The 25,443-nt window shown below is 36.3% G+C and overlaps 1 protein-coding gene across 1 annotated transcript; it reads right to left on the reverse strand.

Moving 5' to 3' along the window:
* Positions 1 to 1,687: 1,687 nt before the first annotated feature.
* egfl7 (EGF-like-domain, multiple 7) lies at positions 1,688 to 25,002 on the reverse strand. The gene is made up of 9 exons (XM_083565269.1): positions 24,770 to 25,002; positions 19,111 to 19,306; positions 16,638 to 16,757; positions 16,342 to 16,454; positions 15,430 to 15,525; positions 14,286 to 14,492; positions 7,949 to 8,025; positions 6,713 to 6,911; positions 1,688 to 3,796 (listed from the first exon to the last, which is right to left on the reverse strand). The coding sequence occupies exons 2-9, from the start codon at positions 19,188 to 19,190 to the stop codon at positions 3,777 to 3,779; spliced, it is 912 nt and encodes a 303-aa protein (XP_083421395.1). The 5' UTR covers positions 19,191 to 19,306; positions 24,770 to 25,002; the 3' UTR covers positions 1,688 to 3,776.
* Between the last annotated feature and the right edge of the window lie 441 nt (positions 25,003 to 25,443).

The following is a 25,443-nucleotide window of genomic DNA, read 5'->3' on the forward strand; positions in this document are numbered from 1 at the left end:
ACCAGAACACAGTTTTCCAGTCTTCAGCATTTTTCCTCAGCTTGGCAAAATAGCAAATGGAACCTGATGTGGTCTTTCTTTCTTTCTTTCTTTCTTTCTTTCTTTCTTTCTTTCTTTCTTTCTTTCTTTCTTTCTTTCTTTCTTTCTTTCTTTCTTTCTTTCTTTCTTTCTTTCTTTCTTTCTTTCTTTCTTTCTTTCTTTCTTTCTTTCTTTCTGTTTTTTGTAGACAGTCTACCTCAAAGTTTGACAGGCATTCTGAGATGCTTTTTTGCTTACTATATATAGGTGTACAGAGTGGTTATCTGAGTTACTGCTGAGTTACCCAGCCATACCAAGCTACCACTCCTGGGCCCCTGAGGAAGGCCCTTAAACCCATAGCTGCTCAGTTGTATAAATGATATAAATGTCGGTCTCGATAAGGGTGTCTGACATAAACGTACTGCTTGTCATTATCCATTGACGTTCGATAACAAGATGTTTGTATATTCAGAACTTATTACTTACTATCCTAAGTAAATTTTATAGACTACTGTGCCTGAAAATTCCAGGAGTTCAGCTTCGAAATATTCAAATCTCCAACAATCATACTACATCACTAAGATTGCATTTTTTTTCTCAAAATTGCTGGCCTATTTTGCCCAATGCTGACACGTTTTATTCATTGCACAGCTGCAATGTGAATGCCTGATCAGATTATTTCATGGTTGAGGCATTCTGTACCTAATAAGCTGTTAGCTGAGTGTACTTTTGGCCATATAGTGTACACTTTCAAATTGGCTTGTACCTCTGGATTACAAAGCATAATGTATATTTCAATCAGAGAGGAAACGACTGCCGATGCTTTACTTATGATACATGCTTTTGTTAATTTTTATTTTTTGCAGTAACAGAAAATACACAAGCGAAATACACATATTTAAGAGAACAGGGAAAATACATGTATGGCAATGTGGTCAATATTTACCATACCTACTAGAAAGATAACCATTCAGAATGACCAAAAACTACCCAACTGAATGTCATCCACCACTCTGAGTCATATGAAGGGTATCCTTATTTAAACCTGATGCATGCTTTTTATAAAATCGAGTATATTCTCAGTGCTCTATATAACATGTACACGAGTCATTGTATTTAATGTTCAGAAGAAAAATGTGTTTTAACGAGGAAAATGATTCAGAATCCACAGTAATTGGGACTTAAATCAATTCAATACCATTATCGATCGAAAATGGTTAAAAATAACTATATATTCATAAATAAAAGTTGCATTCAAGCATGTTTAATGTTAAGCGATTTAGATTCGTCTGGAATGTACATTTTTGTAATTTGTTTCCCTTCATGTCACCATAGCTATTCATGGGTAAAAAAAAAATGATGGTAGTTTTTAATTGATGTTGCCACCCCCCCAACCTCAATCTTCACTCTCTGGTGTGATTTGATGAAAGTATTACAAAAAAAAAGTGTGAGAGTCCATTGTAGAACCTGATTTCATTATAATTATACACAAAGGTGCAGTGGATCTGGACAGAGTTTGTGTAAAATAGCTTGGATTAATAAACAAAAGTAAATTCAAGCCATTTTTTTTCTTATATGGGAGTCGACTTCTTTTTTTGAATTTCATTGCATTGCACTGCATTTATGCCTTTAAATCTAAACAATTGCATAGAAACAATTGACACACCAGTACTTCATTTTTTTTTATTACAAAAATGACTTTATTACAGATGGCTATAGCATAAAATGTAATAAGGGAATACACTAATAAATGAATAAGCATGCCATTATTGATGTCTACAATCATTCACATTTCTTAATTCTAATCTAAGAAATATTAAATTGATGGAAACAAAATTCATTCCACATTAGACAGAATTGCCAAAACAAGTGCACGGGTATTGAATCCTAAGTATTTTGTATTGGCAATTGGCAAGCCGTTTTGCAATTTAAAAACAACAGCATCTTTTATATCACCACAATGTTTGTTTCTCAATTCTGAATGATCAGGTGTTGATTGACTGTCTGATCTGACTATAATGCCGGCTCTAAATAAGTTCACCAAATTTGTCACAGAATTAAATTAATAACTGTGCAAGCTTGATGATTAACCGATTTTAGCAAAACGCTATTTAACAAAAAAATAAAAAAAATGTAGTTCAGGTGCATAGAATTATAACCATTTCCATGCAATCTTAATAGATAAACATCAAAACCTGTTATACCAGAACAGTATAATGGGTTGTACTGAAGAGCTCAGTGACTTTATCAGTTCATGTAATTTCTACCCTGGTAGAGCTGCCCTGCAATGAGAAACATTAGTTCCACCGTTAAATGGTAGACCAAGCACACAGGATTCTAATCTGCCTCTGTAAGCAACATTAGCACATGAACTGAGCATTGGGAGCTTCATAAAAAGGTTTTCATGGCCAAACACCTACACAATCATAAAATCATTATGTATATGTCTGCTGTTGGCTGGGGAGGTTTAATGCACACAGGCATTAGACTCTGGAGCCATGGAAATGCATTCTCTTAAATTATACATATTGCTTCAGTATCTTCATTAGTGCCTATAGCAATGTCTGATAGACTGATGATCTGGGGCTGTTTTCCAGGGTTTGGTTTAGGCCCTTTAGTTTGAGTGAAAACTAATTTAATGCTACAGCATACAAAAACCATTTTATTGATTGAAAACAGGGGAGACTTTTTGCTGTTCCAGTATGACTGTGCTCCTGTGTACAAACCAGGTAAATAAAGACATGGTTTGAATAGTGTGGTTAGGAGGAACTCTAGTGGCCTGGACAGAGATCTGACATCCCCACTGCATACCTTCGAGATGAATTAGAACACTGATTGCAAGCCAAGCCTCGTTGCCAAAATGAGTGCCTAACCTTGCAAATGCTTTTTTTTTTTTTTTTTTGAGGGAATAAGCACATTTCCCACAGCAACACACCAAGATCTTGTAGAAAGCCTATAGAGTATATATTGCTATTGTTGACTTGGATCTTCAGCAAGCTCATACAGGTACACTATTCTGCCAAAAATTTGCATACACCTGGTCATAAGTATGGTATATTATTTTTGAGCATCACATTCCACATTTAGTCCCAAATTACACTTATAATTTCCTTCACTCTTCTGGGAAGCTGTTCCACTATTTTGAATTTAGATTCTGAAATGTGTGTATGGATATTTGTGTTCATCAGCCACACGGCTGTTAGTAAAGGCAGGTACTGATGTAGGTGAGGAGGCCTGGGGTGCAGTCAGCATTCCAATTCATCCCAAAGGTGTTCAGTAGGGATGAGATCAGAACTCTATAGCAGGCCACTCAAGATCTTTCTCTCCAAAGCATGTAAACCAGATCTTCAAGGAGCTCACGTTGTGCACAGGGGCATTGCCATGCTGGAACAGGTTTGGGTTTCCAAGTTTAAGTGAACGCAACATTTTATTATAGTGCATCCAAAGACATCCAATACATTGTGTGCCTCCAGCTTCGTGGTAACAGTTTGAAGAAGAACCACATATGGCAGGAAAGGTCAGGTGTCCCAATACTTTTGTCCATATAGTGTGTGTGTGTGTGTGTGTGTGTGTGTGTGTGTGTGTGTGTGTGTGTGTGTGTGTGTGTGTGTGTGTGTCCACATATTCTTTATCATATAATGTATTTGAAGACGGGGTTGATGGGCGAGGAATTGCCGATTTTTGGTCTGTTTTACTGTTGTTTCTCACAAAGTTGAAGGCAGGGTGTGTTCAGTTGCAGGTGTGCCTTGTTTTGTTGTCTAATTTTCTTGGCAAGAGCCTGAAATATAGAAAAGTTAGAAAATAATCACCATGATGTGAAAAATAAAACATCTACACACAAATACAGGAACATTAAGGACAGGACAATATATATTGTTCTCACGATATATAGTGAGGACTGCAACCCTGATACATTCTGATACAGCACTTCTAAAAAGCTTCCAAAAAGTTTTGCTGAAAAATATGAAATGTTTATAAATCTTCACAGAATATGAAATGAACAAGCCGAACAGGATGAAATCACGCTTCACTGAAAAGATGCAGTTTGTCACTGTGGGCATAAAAAGTATATATATTTACATAAAATATACATAAATACATAAAACTATATTTTTATACAGATAAATATATAGAGAAATAAACATTTAGAGTACTTCAATCCACCAACTTTTTTGACCTTGGCATGACTGGCTCGACTGAGTTTTTCTATTACTACTGATCTCATGGGATTTTTTAAGCAAAACATCTACCAGCCAAAAACAGAATGCAGATCAGAATTTGGCACCAACACCATGCATTCATGGACCCCTGTACATGGTTTCTGTGTTTTTCAATGGTTTTCCCAGTGACCAGATCTAAATCCAGAATACCTTTGGGATGACTACAACATGGTAGTGCACTTGAAATAACTGAAACTACTGCATGATGCAAAGGAATATTTACAATATCAATGTCACAAAGAAATGAGGCTGTTTTGGGAGCAAAAAGAGCCCCTACGTAGCATTAGGTTTATAAAATGTATCTTTGTAACCTATTTGTTCCTGTAAAGCTGCATTGTGACAATGTTCACAATTAAAAGAGCTATTGAAATAAAAACTTTATTGTATCAAATAAATATGTTGTTTCTAAAACAAAGTGTGTACTCTATAATGAATGGACAAATATGCTTTTTACGACAGGCTTTTAGTTTGTAATAACAGACAAAAATCATATGCGAGTCTGTATAATATACTGAACACTACTGTTTGTGGCAAAGCAGAAAACTGAAATCAAAAAGTTAATCTAACTTACTAAACCCCATCACACTATACATAGCAATCATCCAAACCACAAGCAGGTCTTTCTGAAAAATATACTCATGTGGAAAGTTTTATCAGTTTGCCTCTTAAATGAAAAACAAACAGGTTTCTGCTAAATGGTGAATGAAACTGAATGAAGTTAAACATATTTACACTAAATATCAGTTAAATCTGATATATAATTACATATGATTATAAATATAGTATTCTACTTTGTTTTGCTTAATAAAGAATACTGTTCTAATTAAATTCTGCATACTCTTAGGGCAAAAACTTATTATCGCAGCAAAACATTTACTGTATTATTGTATTGGTTTTCAGATCATTACCAGGTCAATATCAAGTAGCAAACATTCAGAGTCAGAGAATGAAAGATATGAATAAATAACCAAAACAAGGCAAGTTTCTTTTTTCCTTCTAAATGTTATAAATATTGTATAGACATGCACCCATCCTTCATGATATCTCTGTTGTAGATGATATGTATGTTGTATGTCACTGGACAGAGATATGTAGACAGAGGCCATCAACAACAAGCAGTTGACAAGCAGTTGAGAACAGTCTTGAGAATTCTTCAGGATTTGTTGTTGTTTCGTGTTCTAATGAACAGAATAGATATCCGAGGACTTGGACACACACACACACACACACACACACACACACACACACACACACACACACACACACACACACAAACACACACACACACACACACACACACACACACACACACTCTCTCTCTCTCTCTCTCTCTCTCTCTCTCTCTCTCTCTCTCTCTCTCTCTAGGGTGTTACACAATGGTATTATATGAATTTGTAACTTATTCATTTTAAATATTAAAAACACTAAATACGACAAAGCTCCTGGGGAAAATGTATTTATTACTAGTGCTTGCAAAGCACTACTCTTACAATGCTGCGGTTTATTATTATAATTTTTTTAATTCATACTGTAAATGAAAAATATAAATCAGGAAAATAAATGGATATTTCCATTTCCTGAACCTAACTTTATTTAACTCCTGACACCTGGTGGAACTTCTGGCAATTTCATGAGTCTGAAAGGAGAAATGACTTTCTCAAATAGAGAAACTATAGGCTACAGTTGACAGTGGTGGCCAAAGTACACAAGCCATGAACTTAAGTTAAAGTAGAGATATACTCTGTGAAATATTACTCCAGGAAAAGGAAAAGTAATTCCTTTAAACTTTTACTTGAGTAAAAGTACAAAAATATTTGCCTTTAAATGTATTTTAATTTTACTTTGTTACTGTCCAGCACATTTTCTTTTCTTTATTTTAATAATGATAAAGAAACTACAATAAACTAAAAACTAATTTCCAACGAAAATAAAAATATTATAGTAATTTATAAAATAACTTAAATGACACCTTTTGTAGAGCAAACAGAGAGTGCAGTCTGTATGACCTACATGACGCAACACTTTTTTTGTTTTGTTTGTTTGCTGATTAGCTCAGATTCAACAAAAACTGCACTTCCCATTTGTGAGATTCATATAATATCTAGCCTTGAATTCTGTCTCACCTACTACAAGATAATCCAGGTTCAGCACAATGTTACAATGTTACAAAATTGTTTTTTTTTAAAGTAGCGATACAGAGAACTATATCGACCAGTTTTAATAATGTACCAGACCTATTTTTAATCACATCATCAGCCTGCTCAGTAAGACAATAAATCCAGATTTTGATGCACAAATACATCATTTGCATTAAAGTCATGAGGGAGGAGCAGTCTGTGGTGTGAAGCTTCCACAAGATTACACCCATCCACTTCATATATAAAAAAAGGTTCAATGCTGATCAGCTATTGCTGACTGATGACAAACATATGTAGATTCCACCGAGCTTTATGTGTAGCATAACACACACTCACATGTTCCAAGACGCTCCTCCAGGAAGCTGACCTGCTCACTCAGAGAGTCAATTCTGTCCAACTGCCGCAGTGAGTGTGACAGGAAGTTGTTTTGGTCTGACAGGAACTCAGTCCTGTCTAACAGGAAGCCATTTCTGCTGGCCACATCCTCTTCTGGGGGAAAGAGAGTGGAAAATGGAGCAAGAACCATCTCCAATTTCTTCAAGGAGAAAGACAAGATAATTATTTTCAACCATGTTTTTTATTTTTGTGAAAAATTTTATTGCTAAAATAATCTACATAGTTATTTATATAAACTCTCCAAACTTTGTCAGGAAAAATCTTTCTGAGGTGTATCAATACAATCTATAAGGAGTTTTGCATGTTCTCCCTGTGTCCCCTGGGTTTTTCATCTTGGTAACCTTTCCATTCGTACCTTCCTCAGCTCAGTGCTATCTGAGCAGAATTTTCTATGTACGCCTTGTGCTATGTTTTCTCCAGGTTTTACAGTTTCCTGCTACCCATCGCCTGACCCACCCTCCCAAAAATGTGGATTGGCTATTACGATTTATTGAATACTTTAACTAGATAAAAATGCATAGTGCAAATGTTACATAGTGTATGCCAACACATTCTCACGTAATTTGTGATATTGTCACAAATTTTTATCTATTGATTTATTTGTTCATGGACACGAATTTCCCTCTTTTTTTCTTGTCACTCAGCATGACTGCCTTTGTCTGGCTCCATTTCCATAGCAAAGGAGGCTGAGGATCGTTTGAGGTTGATCAATGAGTAAGGCAGAAAATATACGTTTAGGGTTAGGGTTAGGGTAAGGGTTAGGGTTAGGGTTGTACTGTAATAAATGTGTGTGTCTCTAATTAATGCAGTCTCCTTAATTAACCATATTTACTATATATTGACTGAAAGGAACCAAAGACAATGGTTTATAGCGAGTATTTTAACGAATATAAAGCCACAAATTTCCTGCTTTAATGTTGATTTAAAGTGCTTAAAGATTAAAAAATCTATAACAAACGAGAAAAAAAAAATACAGCATCTGTGGCATCCAGTGGCAGTAAGAAAACTTTGGTGAAGGCACCAAAAGTACTTCTTACTGAAATACATTACATAGAAAGTCGTCCTCAGTGACACGAAAAAAGAGGGAATTTCGTGTCTATGAACATTAATCAATAGATTACATTTCATGAAAATGCCTTGAGACTGGGTTGTGTATGCAGCTAATTCGGGGATTACCTGTTCCAGCAGCTCTACTCTGTTTCTGAGGATCTGGACTTCTTCAGTAACATTTGCCACCAGTTCCACAGCTTCACCTTCAAACACACACATACAATTACATTCATGAGTCCCAGCACACCACTTTCAAATAAGCACTTTGAAACTTTTAACAGCATATGCCAATCCCAACAAGACTGAAATCCATCTTATATATTTTATAAATTGGCAGAGTGCCATGATCCTGGTCGTGATTTCTATGTTAACCATTTGATCACTGCTGAACTATGAGTTTAACAACAGTGCATAATATATGAACAAAAGTATTGGAAAGCCTGACTTTTTCAGCTATTTGTGATTCTTCCCCAAACTGTTAACACAACGCTGAAGGCACACAACCTTATTAATAGATTTCCAAATAGAATGTCTTTGGAGGTGACAGCATTCAATTTTCCCTTCACATTGAACTACAAACTTGTTCCAGAATGAACTCCATGAAGATATGGTTTTCATAGGTTGGAGAGGAAGATCTTATATAACCTGCTATAGAATAGAAAAGCCTTTTGTTTGTCACATATACATTACAGCACAGTGAAATTCTTTCTTCACATATGCCAGCTGGCTTGGAAGTTGGGGCAAGAGCACAGGGTCACATCTGGCTCAAGGGCACAAGTTTGGCAGTTTGGCAATACTTGGCTTGAACCCCTGAACTTTCCGGTCAATAACCCAGCACCACTGATCACTGAGTCACAAATTTCCACAAGCACACTCCAAAATCTAGTGGAACGACTTCCTAAAAGAGTGGATGTTATTATAACAGCAAATAGGAATTAAATGTGAAATGGGAAACAGATAGACAGACAGATACAGTGCAGTTACAATGCAGCAATTAGGCTTTGACCAAACATTGATTTAAAAAGTATTGAATATGATAAGAAAAAGCAGTACATCACTGGCAAGACAGCAACTGATTACATTAAGTAGTTCTACTGTACCTAATACCTGTTCAAATTTGAATCAGCTCGCCTAGTATATTTTGATACGTAAAAACCGATTTATGCATCTCTGAATATACAAACATGTCAAGATGTGTAGGCAAAGAGTTCTCACTTTCACAACAAGATGGTTCTCCTAAACAACAACTGCACAGGTTACCAATTGTTTTTAAAACTTTTAAATGTTCCTGCAAACAATATTAGGGCAATTATGCACAAGTGGATGAAACATCCCTTGTCCATCAACCAGGAGCTCCTTACATGATATCTAATCAGAGAGTCAAAAGGTTAGCCAGAAGAGCAGCCAAGGACCACTTGGAAGGAACTTCAAAGTACACCAGTTTGGCGTACTGGTTTTACTTTTCACATTAAACACTTTTTTCCTGTGCCATTCTACTTTATTAATATAAATACATTTTAGAATCTAAACATTTTAATGCATTAAAAAAAGTATTTTTCTTTGTAGATTTCTTAATTTAAGATTTTATTTTCCACACTATAAAAAGATTTATTTAGGCCCCTTTATTATTTTTCATATTTTCCATATTGTAGGATTATGCAAAATCTTTTTATAATGTGTCATAAAGACAAAATAAGAAGAGATTTTGTGATAATTAATCACAATGGCATAAGTATTCAGGCCCTTAGCTAAATTGTGCACAGGTGCATCTCATTTTTCTCAATCATCTTTGAGAATTTCTTATATATTGATCATTACTGATAAGTAGAACATTTTGTTTATTTTGTTTGAAAATTTTGTTGAAAAAACATACACCTGTCTATTTTAAAATAATTCGAGTCAATTTTATTTCTACAGTGGTTTTCACAATGGACAGTGTCTTGATGCAACTTCACAGAATACAAGAATTATAGAACAAAATAAAGTTATATTCGAAATGTATGTGTATTTATCTCCGATGTGCAAGCCTGGGGTGACTGTGGCAAGGATCAACTCCCTTAGATGGTATGAGGAATACCAGAAAGTGAGAAATGTCATATGTAAGGTCTAAAAACTTGTAAGCCATGTAGCCCCAATGTAATCAACCAAGAAGTCAAAGTACCTGCCATGGATCTGGGGAAGACTACAAAAGAATTCTGCTGTATTGAAAAATCCCATGAGCATACTGACCCCTCATAATTCTTAATTAAAATTCCCCAGATCTTTTTGCTGATGTCATTTTGGTGTATGGAACGTAAATTTATGGGGAAAAAACATAAAGTATTTAAGCATAAGACTGAACATAACAAAAAGTAAATAAGGATTAAGAGGTCTGAATACTTTCTTAATGCACAGTGTGTATTTAACAACTGAACTCTTTAAAACTGGTGCAAAATATTGAACTGTTTCTGTCTGACCATCTGTCTCTCTATCTGTTTTCCTATATTAGTCAAGTTAACGTTTTCAAGATCTGCAGTGGTTTTCATCATAAGCCAAAGAAAGTCACTGTAGCCCTCCTTATATAGATGACTCTAACCAAGGAATGTTAAAAGTGCTTTCCAAATTAGGCAGCACACATACACACACAATGTTACACAAATCTCTAAATATCAAAAGAAGAATTTAATCCCAGTAGCATATATCTGACTGGATAAACTCCAAAATAATCAGAGTCTCCTGGGCTACACTGCTTGGGTTCTGATCGAGGCCTGAATAAGAGCCAGGCCGTTACATACTGCACACATTCACACACACATGTACCAGTTAGATTTGACTTGGCTTCTTGCATACCCATATATCACAATCATATCTCGACAATTTGTCCCAGATGTGTGTGTTATTAGGGTTATGCAAGTAAGTGAGGATAAGAATGTGTACAGGGGAAGAGAGACAGAGAGAGAATGTTTAAATGATCTGGAATAAATGGGTTGTTGTCAAACCAAAACTGGGTTTTGAGTAAAAATAGAAAAATAGAGACTGGAATTTCATGCAATGGATAAAAAAAGCAGTTACTTTTTCTCGCTTCCAGTTTGTGTCTTTCTATTGTTTGGTTTTGTCTTTCATGATGTTATCTTCTGTAGTAAGCAGTGGTGAACTGGTTCTAAATATTTACTTCATGGATCACCCTTAACCACTCAAAGTCCAGTCATGGCTTTCCCATTTTCCTAATATTTAACATGTTTATGTTGCAACGACATGTCCAAAAAGTACATGCTATCATCTGCAATGCTTTTTTAAAAGGACCTTTTTATACGTTTGTTTACAAGATATTTGTGGGATCCCAGTTTCTGACAGATGGAATCATTAGACAAGTAAAACATTTGTTAGACTAATCTGAAAGTGTGTGATATCCTGTAGGGTGGTGCATTATAAGACTGAACAATGACCAAAGAGTAAAAAGTAAGTAAAAAAAAGGTTAATTTGTCCTAATGGTCTCTTCTGGTGCCCAGTAGATACCAAAAGTGTTGCCAAAGGTGTTCTTCTAGTTCTTAATAGTATCTACAAGATATAACATTATCAATAGAAGACAATAAGAATCCAGTAGCGACCCACAAGGACAATTACATATTCCATTAAAACCAATAAAATTTCTATTATAAACATTAAAACTAAATTATTTGAGGATTGCTATTATTTTTAGCAGGGTACTGATGCTCAGGCATAAAGAATGAACTATTCATTACTATTTTACCTTTTACTCCTGGTAGGTATATAGGTTTAAATATTTCAGCACTGTATAAACCTTTATTATTAATCCAGACCCTACTATAGACTTGTAGGCAGGTTCTACAGCACAGTTCTTGGTCAGTCCAAATGCACAGTTAGACACAAACAAGTTTAAAGCATTTTAAAAGCCTTTTCTGAATTTACAAAGAGGTAAATTAATCTTCTCTATATTTTTCCACTTTGCTATGGTGTAGGTTTATTGTAGCTTTTTTTTTTTTTTTTAGCTCATTTTATAACTAGTGTACTGTAGTGTAGTGTTTCAGTTTTTTTAACAGCTGAGATAAATCAGAAATTGTGAAATTATGATTTTTTAAATAGTTATTTTAAGTCACTTTCTTTGTCTTTCAGTGTCTGAAACCAGTTTAAAATAAGATCACAATGTTGCTGATATCCTTTTCTCACGTTCCAGGTGTTTTAGGTTTTTTAAGTATATGGTCCAAGCTACTGTATGTTCATGGGTTAGTGTTTGTTGGGAATGTGTGTTTGGTCCATTTGTTGTAACTGCCATTCACAGTGCACTATTACTCACGGTACGAGTTGACAAGGGCATAGCGCATACCAAAAGTAATAATGAACCGTATGACTAGCCAACAACCCTCCATCCATTACAATGGAAAAACCGTCAGCTGTGCATCACAACATTCACAAAAAGTCATGATATCCAAAATCCTTTCTTCAGTTTATTGCCTTTAAAATCTGGGTTCATTCACTGTATGATTGAGCTTAATGCTGTAAATTTTGTATAAAATAAATGATTTAGTATTCTGTTATTTAAGATTAATCATTTTATATATATAAACATAAATAACTTACTTAAAAATTTTTTTACATATCCTGTATTTCCTTTCGTTCTGCAGTCCAAATATCTAAAGCACCTCAATAATCCCCAGCATTACACTCTGTCAAGTAGGTCATTCCTATACACTGTATGGCTTGCATACAGTGGAATGAAATGTCATTCAACCCAGACACAGACTGCACCTCAGGGGGTCAGTTTAGTGGTTAGCATAAAACAAAATTGCTAAAATTCCAAAATACACAACATATTTGGTTCAGTTCTGTGCAGTTGAGTCAATTCTGGGTCATAAAAATGTGGTTAGACTACAAGTCTGGATCAAGTGGATCAAGAGCACCTTGCTAACGCAGTCTCGGATCAGTGGTTTTAGCATGCACCTGGGTGTGATTGCTGTGTGCTCACCTAGTTCTAATTGGTGAGTGGAAATGGCTGGTGTACAAACTCTATTCACATCTGACCAACCCTGATCACCTGATTGTTCACTCAGGTTTGTTGATGGTGGTGTGGAGGGTCGTCTCTTATCCCAGAGATCCCTCATGTCTGTGTTACCTTCAGGTTCTCTCTTTTAGTTATGCTGTTATAGCGAGTCTTGCCAGAGTCCCCAACTGTACAGTGTCCTTTTATACAACAATAAGGACACATAATAATCCATATCCTTCTCTGCATCCCCTCCTCTCTCTCTCTCTCTCTCTCTCTCTCTCTCTCTCTCTCTCTCTCTCTCTCTCTCTCTCTCTCTCTCTCTCTCTCTCTCTCTGTCTGTCAAGTTAAACATGCTTCTGAGGTTCCAGTAACCACTGTTCCTGACCCTCTCCCCTCCTCAGATCTGCCCACTTTATCCTGGCCTGCCTCTGGATGGTTTCCTCTTCGATTCGAGGCCACTCTGTGCAGCTGGGGATGTTTCTCATCAATGGCCTGGGGTTCCATGAAATTACGGATTAGGAATAGGAGCTTTGAGGATGGATTTGAATTATAGTTAATGTCAACAGTCTGTTACACTGACTCAGGACTACAGCTTAATTCTGATCACCATTACTGCACCCCGCAACATCATTTATCTGTAATAAATGGACATTTGGTGCCACCCAGATGAGGATGGGTTCCCTCTTGAATCTGGTTCCTCTCAAGGTTTCTTCCTTATGCCATCTTGGGGAGTTTTTCCTTGCCACAGTCGCCACCGGCTTGCTTATTAGGGACAGACTTACACTTATAAAGAACATTCCTGTTCATTTTTATCACCACATTATCTGTGTAAAGCTTCATTGTTAAAAGCGCTTTACAAATAAAAATTTATTGAATTGAATTGAATCACTTGTGATAATCTATTTGGTGGACATTAGGTTGTGCACACTATATGAATGCACAAAGTCCACACACATCCTTCAACTAGACATATGCCTGCTGAAGCATGTTTGATCACCAAATCTTGCTTTTATTGGAAATAACACACGAGTGTTATCTATCATGTGCCTTTGTCACTATAGAGAAATAAGTGATAAATATAAAAAAAGGATTGGGGGAGAAAATGTGGGTGTGGGGATTGTCTACTCTAAAAAAAAAAAAAAACAAGGTTTAGATTCTCATTGGCAGTTTCTTAGCACTGCACAAGTACTCACACTGCATGATTCGCCACATATCAAATATCAAACATGCTTGAAGGTATCTCCTTGGTGACACATTGATGAATTGCTCACACTACATGAGCAGTCACCAAAGAAGCTTTTAGCAAATCGTTTCTAAGCTTGAGGCTAAAATGGGGAAACTGGGCAGTTCGGGTTAAAATTACAGGTTTTAGTGAAAGGGATTCCTAGCCCACACCTGTAGTCACTCACAGAGTCGATATTTAATTTACAAATGACAACAAAAAGTGTTCAGTGTTGTCATCTCCTGAAATGAATTTCTCACCTCTATTGTTATTTGTGGGTAAGTGGTTGTCTACTTTGGGCTGAGTAGCTACAGTTGGATGAGGAGGAAGAGGAAGAGGACAAAGGCTTAAACAAGATCGTCTGTCTTCAGCCAGACGGAATCCGTCAGCGCACACACACTGATAACTTCCTGCAGAGTTCATGCACTGTTGACTGCAGCCATGTGCCACCTTACACTCATCCACATCTAGCACACAAAGTGTGTGTGTGAGAGAGAGAGAGAGAGAGAGAGAGAGAGAGAGAGAGAGAGAGAGAGAGAGAGAAGAGAGAGAGAGAGAGAGAGAGAGAGAAAAAGAGAGAGAGAGAAAGAGAGAGAGAGAACATTACAATGAATTCCTCATTTTGACATATACTCTTAGATTTAACTGATTGTTATATTGTACTTTTAAGGATTTTATACACTCAATCATATCTGATTGCTTCCAGCTGTATGCGTGTGCATGTGTGTGTGTGTGTGTGTGTGTGTGTGTGTGTGTGTGTGTGTGTGTGTGTGTGTGCATGTAGCACCAGCATGAGTATTATTTCATAGTTAAATATAAAATACTTATGTCATCATGGTGTGTTTGGGAGTGTATTTTACAATTTTAATTAAAATGTATGTGCCAAACATACAAACAAAAATGTAAATTGTAAAGAAAGAAAGAAAGAAAGAAAGAAAGAAAGAAAGAAAGAAAGAAAGAAAGAAAGAAAGAAAGCAAGAAAGAAAGAAAGAAAGAACTAACTAATAAACTAACTAGTGGGTAAAATAAGAGTATTCAACTCATGAATCTTATATGTTGGTTGTGTTTCTATTTCTACTTTGTATTAAACATGTATCCACTTAAGTTTTAATTGAAGTTTCATTTAATTTTAAAACTTACACCACTTTTTTTACAAACCAACATTAATCTCTAGTCTTTCAGGGTCTTACAGAATTTATATGTACTTTGTATAAATTCACACTGTCTCCAAAATGTAAATATAATCCAAAATACATCTGTGACAAATGAATTCTGGTATTGAATTGTAATAGACGAGAAATTAGAAAGTATGAGGAAGAAATAGAAAGAGGAGTAATTTTTCTTGCTAACATTATAATCAAAAAATATTTTGTGTATTCTGTGTTTATGTGTGAATTCGGGCACCTGTCTGGCAGTAACGTCCTGTCCAGCCAGTGGGACATGCACAGTGATTTGGCCTTGTGCAGGATCCACCATTAAGACATGCCTGCACACATACAGCTACAGAAACATACAAACAGAGACAACACTTATTCACATGCACACATTTTATAAGATAAAAATAGCAGATTTTTATGTCTGACAGGTTGAGACAAAAAAGTCACTGCATTAGTGTGTAGCAGGTGTGTTTCAGTTCTTTTGCACCATAGTGATACATTATAGCATGTATAAATTTTACTCTATTGCAACTTTCTTTACATCTGAATGGTTTCCCTCAAAACTGTACATTTCTAACTTTTTTAAACTGTAGTTTCAATGATGAAGACCAGTGTTTTTAATTTAATATGCAATGTCAAAAAAATAAAGATTTTGACTTGAATATGTACAGTGCAGCCTCGATACTTGCGAGGGTTATGTTCGATGGCCCTCACGAGTAACACAAAAATGGCGAGGTTTTGACTCTCAAAAATTTTATTACTTGTCATAAATGTTTTATTTACTACTATTTTAAATGAATAATACAATAATAAAATAGTTTTTTAACAATTGTTTTTTTTACGTAATTTATTAGTACAAACGTTTTGAAATGTTACTACGGACTTTCAAGCCACTCGCGGCTTCTCTTGGTCCAGTTCCAAATGAAAAGTCGACAACTATTGAGGTCGCGAGTGTCATGGTTCCACTGTATTTTGAAATCTCAAGCTACTTCAACATATGCAATATGAACCTAATATATACTCAATAATATACTTGATATACTCAATTTTGGAGTTTCATTAAAAACAAAGCATAGTAACAGAAAAGCCAATGGAGACTGAGAGAGACAGAGATCTGCATGTGGACAACACATTCAGAGTGTCTGTGTGGGTGTTTTACCCTGATCACAGTTAAGTGAGTGGACACGTCGCCATCCTGGACAACATTGTGAGTAAACGTGGGAGCTCATCTCTAACCGGCTCACCTGTCTGTAGGAGACTTTATACACCGTCCTGAAACACATGTATTAGACACACTTACAGAGTGCACCAAAAAGCACCAACCTTGCATGCAGAGCAGGAGAGATTTTACACACACAATCACATCATTTGGTTATTCTTTATATTTACTATACACACATACTCACAACCAGAGACTAACTGACAATCAATACCAGTGTTTTTTTGTATTCTTACTTGTATGTGCTACAGACACGCTGGTTTGGACACATGGTGAGGTAGGGCTTGTGTACAGGCTGGAGGAAGGACTCTGTGCTGGAAACTACTCTGTCAGCTTTCCCAGCACACACTCTCCTCCTGCAGGAGACACACGCATAGTAAAAAAAACACAACAAAAAACATACAAATTATCTATTATCCAAACCATTTGTGGTACATTAATCTCGCTCAACACCACCCACATGCAACTTTTTGATCATTGGTGTTGTCATACAGTTTTTAAAGTTATTGTTTAAAGTGCTGTGTGACATTTCTTTAGTCACTTTAGTTGATAATGTATCAGCATACCTAAAGATGCACAGTGCTATCCTTACCCTATCCCCCTTTTAATATTATTCAGCTCAAATCTTCTAATGTGAAATACACAGTTTGCTTAATAAGACACACAATACGGCCAGAGGTTTGCAGATACCTGACCACCACACCCGGTTGTAGATCTTCTCAAATGTAAAGTTTAAAGTGCTTGGCCGAAATTAAAGGGTTTAAACATGTTTCAGCATCACAACACCTCTATGCACAAAGAAAGCTCCATGAAGTGTGGAAGAATACCACTTCATTATTATATAATTGATGTGAACAGCTCTTCTACAACGGCTTAGAATTACAATAGCTACCAACAGTTTTGCGCTCAAGTCTCCATCATTAAACAATTAATAACCACAACAATGATGAAGCTATAATGAATGACTATTTGGTTATATATCCAGATGATGAAGGTTTCCTTTTGAGTCTGGTTCCTCTCAATGTTTCCTCCTCAGATAATTTTTCCCACGTCTGTTTTGCTTACTAGGGATAGACTTATGGGAATAAAGTTAAAGAAACAAATGTATTTATTTCAAATTTTATGTATTTATTTCCAATAAAAGCTAATTTGTGATAATGTCCACTGATAAGCACCATACAAACACAATCCAACTGAACCGAACTGAACTCCAGTGACCTGCGCAGAGCCCTGACCTCATCCACTAATCGGAATGCAAAGGTTTATAGTGTTCACAGATCTTTGGCTTTTTAGAGTATCTAGTGAGCTCAAGAAGATCAGTAAATTCAGCTTTTGTAGGATTTAACACAAATCGAATAAAATATAAATGACAGCATAAATTTACAGTCTTTCAGTTAAAAAAAAACTGTGTAGGTTAAACTTCAATTATAGCCACCACCTGGAAAATAAGAATTCCGCCGAAAGCATAATGCTATGTGACTCTTTTAGAACAGCACATTTAAAACAGTACATGGAAATATAATTTTCTCCTGATCCAAAATTTCAGTGAGTCTTAGAAATAGAAACGAAAAGACAGCATCTATAGTACAACATAGCTCAGTCCTAAACATTCTGACTACAGCACTAACAAATGCAAGCCTTCAGTTTTCCTACATTTTTCTACTCTACAAAATCACACCACAATCTTAGCCAGAGGAACCGGAGGAAGTCTGTTATGAAGGCTGGAAAGTTAGCGTTACAAATGTGTCGGCTGGGAGATTACATTGATTTGGGTGATTTATTTAAACTTTATCCAAAACCACAGTCATCAAACAAAACAAAAAAACACCATGCACAAAAGGCCAACACAAATATAGAAAAATGCACATGGCAATAATTCAAGTGAGGCAAGAGTTAGCAAATGGTCAGAACATACACAAGGTCAACAGGGTAATAAGGAAAATTTAATGAGTGGTGAAAGCAATGTAATCAAGTCCTGGGCATTTGTTTATTACGCCACTTGTAACAGGAATGCAAGGTCTGTAACTACTTAACCAAAGTATACTTTGTGTTACTGAAATCATTGTGTCATCATGCATGCTGAGCAGACAATTGTATTAGGCAACAAAACATGTGATGAAGACAGGAAGCATCTTTAAGTCTGTATAAAGAATGGTCATTTCAACTTAGCAACTTAAAAAAAAAAACATGCCAAACACAGAAAAGTGTGTTTTCCTGCAATAAAAAAAAAAAGAATAATAAGAATAATAAGAATAATAAAAATAATAAAAATGATCATAATAATGACGATGATAATAATAATTATAATATTTATAGTATTATTAATATTCATTCATTCATTCATTCATTTTCTCCCGCTTATCCGTAATTCGGGTCGCGGGGGCAGCAGTCTAAGCAGGCCCCCGCCTTCGACTGCTGCCCAATCCTCACAGCACCGTCCCTTACGGTCCCTCCTGCAGGTGGTGAGCCCACGGGAAGGCGGCCCCACGTCACTCCGACGTCACGGACCTTGATATTTCCCTCGCAGGGGGGAAATATCAATATCAATATTAATTAATATCAATTAATATGTATTATTAATATAATTGTTATTATAATCGTTATTATTATTATTATTATTATTATTATTATTATTATTATTATTATTATTATTATTCAGTGTTTGAATTAACACACACAAACTTTATAATAATTAGAAATGCTGGATACCCATGATGAACGTGGAACTGTGGAGTGCAACTTGCATGGAGGGAGAAAAGAAAAGAAGAGAGTATGAATGTGCCATACATCCCTCCCCCTTTTTCACACACACTGGCACTGTGGTTCTCTCAAACACCCTCTGCCTCTCTTTTGATCTGTGGTGTCTCTAGCCTGAAGAGGTCCTTTTTCCAAGTGTCACTGCTATCTAGAGTGAGTGAGAGTCAATGAGACAGTGAGAGTCAATGAGAGAGAGAGAGAGAGAGAGAGAGAGAGAGAGAGAGAGAGAGAGAGAGAGAGAGAGAGAGAGAGAGAGAGATTTTATGTTACATTTCATTATGTAAAATATATATGAGGGCTGAACATTGATGTATTTTGCTGTTTATTTTGCTAGCTAGCACAAGTATTTACACAGTGACTTTTATGCTGATACAATTTAATATAATTGCACATACATGCAAACAGATAAAAGTATTTATTTCTCTTTCACATATGAAATATTCTGGCTTCGGTTATCAGAAAAAAATATATATACACAGTATGTAATATATTATATAATATAGCTGGCTAAAATTGGTTATAAACTGCAGATGTGTCACTAAAGCAACCCACAACATGAAAATTAAGTCTAATAATTTGTGAATTTTATTTCATTTGATTGATTATTAATTTATGTTCAGTAATTTGTGCCATGTGATTATATTTAGAGTCACATTTCAGAACAGAAAAAAAGACCAATTCACAGTAAATAAACCTTTAACAAGTGTCAGATTTGAGCTTTATTATAAAAACAAGAACTTAAATTATCCCTTATACATGTTTCATAAAATAAGGTCTATCACGGTGTGCATGAATAAAAATAATCCTCCCAGCCTTCCAGCTATAGCTGCTAAAGTAGAACCACTTTTATACATATAAAATTTAATTAAATTGACTACCTGAAGGTTGCATTCTTCTCAACATTCTTGAATGTAGTTTTAAGTTACGTTTAGTTAAATTTTTTTCTGCCTGGCTGAATTAGTGTAATCAACATATAAATTGAAAATAATACATTTCAAATATTTGCAACCCCCACCTCCATGTTTATATTACATTAATACTGTTCGGGTCAATTTGACCCAGCAGTCAAAAAGGAAGTTTAAAGGGGTCAGAAGTGTCAAATACTATTTGTTTCTTTGCAACTATGAGACATATTTCACCCCTGCCCCCTATCCCCTTTTTCTGGAAACCTTTTCTGTTTTCATGGGCAAACTCCACCCACATTGAGTGGACGCTTGGCAGGGGAGATTATAAAGAGATATATAAAGATTCTCTAAATAGAAGTACTTCCAACATTACACATTGCAGCTACATATTATATACTCTTTGTTAGAGCTTTACAAAATGAGCAGCAGAAGTAAATGTGTGACAGGTCTGGAGGCTCTGGAGCTCATTTTTGATCATGACAGTGAAATAGAGGAGGATGTGTCTGAAGATGAATGACCATTTTGAGGTACAGTCTGATTATTCTAATTATGAGTCAAATAAAGAAACTGCTATTCATATTCCTTTCACAAATTCAAATTTGTGAAATACAGTGGGTTTTAATCCCCAAATATGTATCAGGTTTAAAAAAAGTCTGCAGAAAACATAAAGACAGTACCAGGGCCCACTAGAATGGCAGTGGCTTGTGTGACAGATATTAAGTCAGCTTTTGAGCTGATCATGCCAAACTCAATACAGAGAATTATGCTCAAAATGACTAATCTAGAAGGAAGCCATGTTTTGGGAGTGGAAGGAGCTAGATAAAATGCATTTACATGCATACTTAGGGATTTTCATCCTGGCTGGGGTCTATAAATCAAGGGATGAATCAACAGCCAGTCTGTGGAATACTGAGACAGGCAGGGTTATATTTCATGCCACAATGTCTCTGGAGACTTTTCATATTTTCTCCAGAGTTATCGAGTTATTTAAAAATCAAGAAACAATCGACCAACATTCAGAGGTCGCTGCCTGGTTAGGCAATAAATGCCTTGAAAACCAGCTAAATTTGGCAGCATGTGATGTAAACACCAGCTATGCATTAAACATGCAGGTTGACTCTGGAATGCCGGTTGGAAGAGCCCCAGAGAGGAATCAGTGTACAAGGGCTATGCTTGTCATGGCACATAGTCTCAGGGGACACAACATAACCTGTGACCATTTTTTCACAAGCTACAACTTGGTTCAGGAGCTGCTAAATAAAAAGCTCACGATGGTCGGAACGGCTCCGAAAGAACAGGGCTGAACTCCCTGCTAAACTGCTGGTAACCAAGAACAGGGCTACTCGGTCTTCCATGTTTGTCTTCACAGACACCACAGCACTAGTGTCTTACTGGCCCAAAAAGGGTGTGTTCATGAGCACTGTGCACAAAAATGCTGAAATCAACACAAGAGAGGACCAGAAACCAAAAATTATCTTAAACTACAATGCCACCAAAGGAGGAGTGGACAACTTGAATAAAGTCACTGGGTCCTACAGCACCAAGTGAATGATCTTTTACAATATAACTGATGTATCAGCCTACAACGCATTTGTCATTTGGTCAGAGATCTTTCCTGAGTGGAACTCATCAAAGCTGTACAAGAGGTGCGTCTTCCTTGAGCGACAGGAGTCAAGACTTCACCTACTACACCAGTGCGTAAGGTGAGCGTGTGTGTGTGTTTTGGGATCTGCAAAACAACATAGTAACCATCGGCCATTCTTTCTAGGTTGCTGCTGGTGGAAAAAGGAAGAGAAAGAGGTGCCAGGTCTGCAAGCCATCTGATGATGTCAAGACGAGCATGATCAGTGTGAAATGTGCAAAATTCATTTGCACAAAGCACACTGTGATGACATGTCCCACATGCGCTGTGTAGATGCACACATATGCACCTTGTTCCCCCTTTTTATTTTCACCTATTAATTTTTGTGTATTTCTGTTTCTAAACGTTGCAGTGTTATGTCACTTGTGTGCTGTGAAGACTCACAGACACACATACACACATATTGCTAATCTGTTATTTTGTTGTTGTTTATTGCTGTTTGTTGAACAGTGTTTATTTAAAGTTTACATGACTCATATTTCTTGATTTTAAGTCAAGTGGGTCAAATTGACTCTGAACAGAAGAGGTTTTCTCATGTTCATTTATCATCACAAAATAAAAAGAATAAAAAAAATATATATAATAATAATAATAATAATAAATAAAAAAACAATGTCACGTAAAAACTATTGTATTTTAAATGTAGGTTTTCAATGTACATAAAGAAAAAAAGTTTTTAACATCCATTTTTTTTATGAAAAACAAGTGAATTATCATCATTGAGCCATGGTCTGTGAGAATGCACTAAATATTGATTGAAATGGTTAGTAAATGAGTTAATAATGAGATATAAACAATGGTTTATTGAGATCTTTTGGTTTTTAAAACTTTGGGATAATTAACCATGCGCCAGGTCAGATTTACCCAGGAACATTATTACTGTTCCTGAGAAATGAATATAACAGGAGGGTTAATGTAGGAAGTGTCCTTGGACATATGGTACATATTAGAATCCACAAAACATTTCATCCACACCATCCATGTCTGTGAAAGTGAAACTGTGTGTGTGTGTGTTTGTGTGTGTGTGTGTGTGTGTGTGTGTGTGTGTGTGTGTGTGTGTGTGTGTGTGTGTGTGTGTGTGTGTGTGTGTGTGCGTTATGTGTTTTTAAATGAAACCTCATGAAATTTATGAGACAATCTGAAGGCTTTTATGTTTTGCTTCTTAATTTGAACGTTACGTCCAGCAGAATGTGTGTAAATGTTGTTGATCCGAGGTTGTATGCCTTATGTATGCCTTAGGTGATAATTATAAAAGTACAAGAACAAACAGTTTAGTAATGAGGCCACACATTTTATCACCCCACATGTTAAAATTGCATGTTGTGTACAAGTGTGCATGCATCCCAACAAAGATTGTCAGAATGTATTTGTTGAAAGACTTCAAAGCACTTTTGTAAGTCGCCCTGGATAAAGGGTACGGTTGCCATTAATGTATCATCAGACATGTCTGGCTAAAAATCACATAGCAAAGACACAAAGCATTTTACACACATTCTATTTGAATGAATTTGTTAAGTCTGAATACCAGAAATTATTGAAAGCATTAGCCATGTGTTAGACACTGAATTCAAAGTACAGTCTTTTATAGTAAATATAAATGTGGATCCTCTTGGGCTTGGGTTAATGTAAGATAAGCCTTTGGAATCTGTGATGTAACATGTACTAATTTAAAGCCATTTCCACTGTTGTAATTTAGTAATGCTAAAACGAAAAAGATTTAACTAGGATTTTTACAATTTGCTTTGTATTTGCTAAATATTTATTAGTTGAATAAAATTTGAACCCCTAGGTCAACACTTGGTAGAACAAACTTCAAGAATATGATCACCACAGATCTTTTAGGATGTGTCTCTACCAGCTATTCACATCTCAATCCTGATGTTTTTGTACATTCCTGATTTAAAGCTCTGTCACAATTGAAAGAAAATGTTGGCAAACAACAGTTTAAATCTTGCCACAGATTCAATCAGACTGAACACTTTGACTGGGACAGTCTAGCACATTGGGACAGTCTAGCACATCAAAACTTTTTTTTTAAATCCCCCATGGTGGTTTTGGCTACACAAACAGTGGCCTAGTTGGAAAAGAAAGTGTTCTGTATCACGTCGCTTGTACACTGGAACTGATTTTTTGTTAGTTTTACAATTGCAATTAAACGAATGCATTCTCACAGTATGATGATACCATCATCATGTTTTACTTTGAGGACGGTGTTCTCAGGTGTATGGACTGGGTTTCTGCCAAATGTAGTGCATTGTGGGAAACATTATGGGTTATTTTTGTGTGGAAAAAGCTCCAGAGTTTAAGGGTTTTTTCCCCAGCAGAATTTGGCCTGGTGTGCACTGCAATAATGTTACAAAAATATGCAATCATATAAGAACTTTTTAGTATCTTGGTAAAAACATTCGGAAAGTATGTGCTAACACAGATCTGGCAACCCTGATTACCTCCAAGAAAGGCATCATCAGCTAGGGCTGGTATACCAAGATCAGGACAGCCATTAATAAAACAAAATACACTAATAGAAGTTACATTATTGAAATCCTTAAAATGCTGATTATCTACATGTGATTGAAAAAGATTTCATATATCATCATGTATAATATGACCTTTAGTGAATTATACCAGAAAATCTGCTGCCTTATATTGTCTCTGGTTAACTCCTGCCCCAATATACCTGAATCCATCCTGATCTTACCCTGCATTTTCTATTCATTACGCATAAACCACTTGGGCATTCAATGCTGTATGCTTTATTGGCCATATTAATAAACTCCCCACAGCTCACGTGTTCTTACAATATATGAATAGTTTCCACTATTTCACAGCCACTTTTAACTGTGATTTGCTCTTCACGCTCAACTTTAGAAGGATTTCCTAAATTCAGCTACAAACCTAAGTTTGAATTAGTTCCCATTATAAGCAGTGTGAGCACATTTTGAAGCACTAGACAGTCAGGATTTACACTTCACCTCCTCACGGACACACACCTGGACCTCATTACCACAACACACCACACCACAAAGCCTGTGCAAGTCAACAGCATTGCGCGCGAGCGACTTACGAGCGTTCCGCCGGTCTCACCGAATGTATTCCGCACCAGTCCGTTCCAAGTCCCAACTTCCCACAAAAAGAATGCCAAAAGCGTGTTCAGATTCTTTACAGTGTGATAAAACACTTCTAAAAGTATAAGAATAAAACGTGGAACCCGCACGACAATCACACACGGTGCGCATCCTACTGCTCCTTTCTTGAGAACGCTCGCTCGCGCTTTCACTCTGTCCGGGCGTGCGTGCGTGTGTGTGTGTGTTTTGGAAGCACACGCAGGTCTCAAGCCAAAAGATTGTCAAAAACTCGCAGGGGGGGTAAAGAAAAAAAGCCTTTCCGTCTGTTCCTAAGCGCGCACGCTCACACACACACACACACACACACACACACACACACAGTCAAAAAGGCAGCAGTTTGTAGGACTTGTTCCAAACTGAAGTGACAAGAATCATGAAAATTTAAAGTAATTCCAAAGAACACCAAGGCCCAGGCTATGAGGTGGCCTGCAGTGAGCTTTAATCCAGAATCAGTTGGAGCTGGACCTGATCCAACTGTCTACAACAAAGAACACCGCATTTAATAAAACATTTATCCAGCCTGAAACACACCAAGCATTTAGTTCAACTTTGCCCAGGTAGGTTTATACTCTGGACCTTTGGATCTGCAATGAGGGATACTTATCTGGGGTGG

The sequence above is a fragment of the Silurus aristotelis genome (assembly GCF_946808225.1).
Source record: "Silurus aristotelis genome assembly, chromosome: 16".
NCBI lineage: Eukaryota > Metazoa > Chordata > Actinopteri > Siluriformes > Siluridae > Silurus > Silurus aristotelis.

Coding starts and splice junctions, on each gene's coding strand:
- egfl7 (XM_083565269.1), bottom strand. CDS start 19,190: ATGTATGGCACATTCATACTCTCTTCTTTTCTTTTCTCCCTCCATGCA. Junction 16,455..16,637: donor CGTGTCTGTAGCACATACAA/GTAAGAATACAA, acceptor CATGTGTTTCAG/GACGGTGTATAAAGTCTCCT. Junction 15,526..16,341: donor CTCACTTAACTGTGATCAGG/GTAAAACACCCA, acceptor ATGTTTCTGTAG/CTGTATGTGTGCAGGCATGT.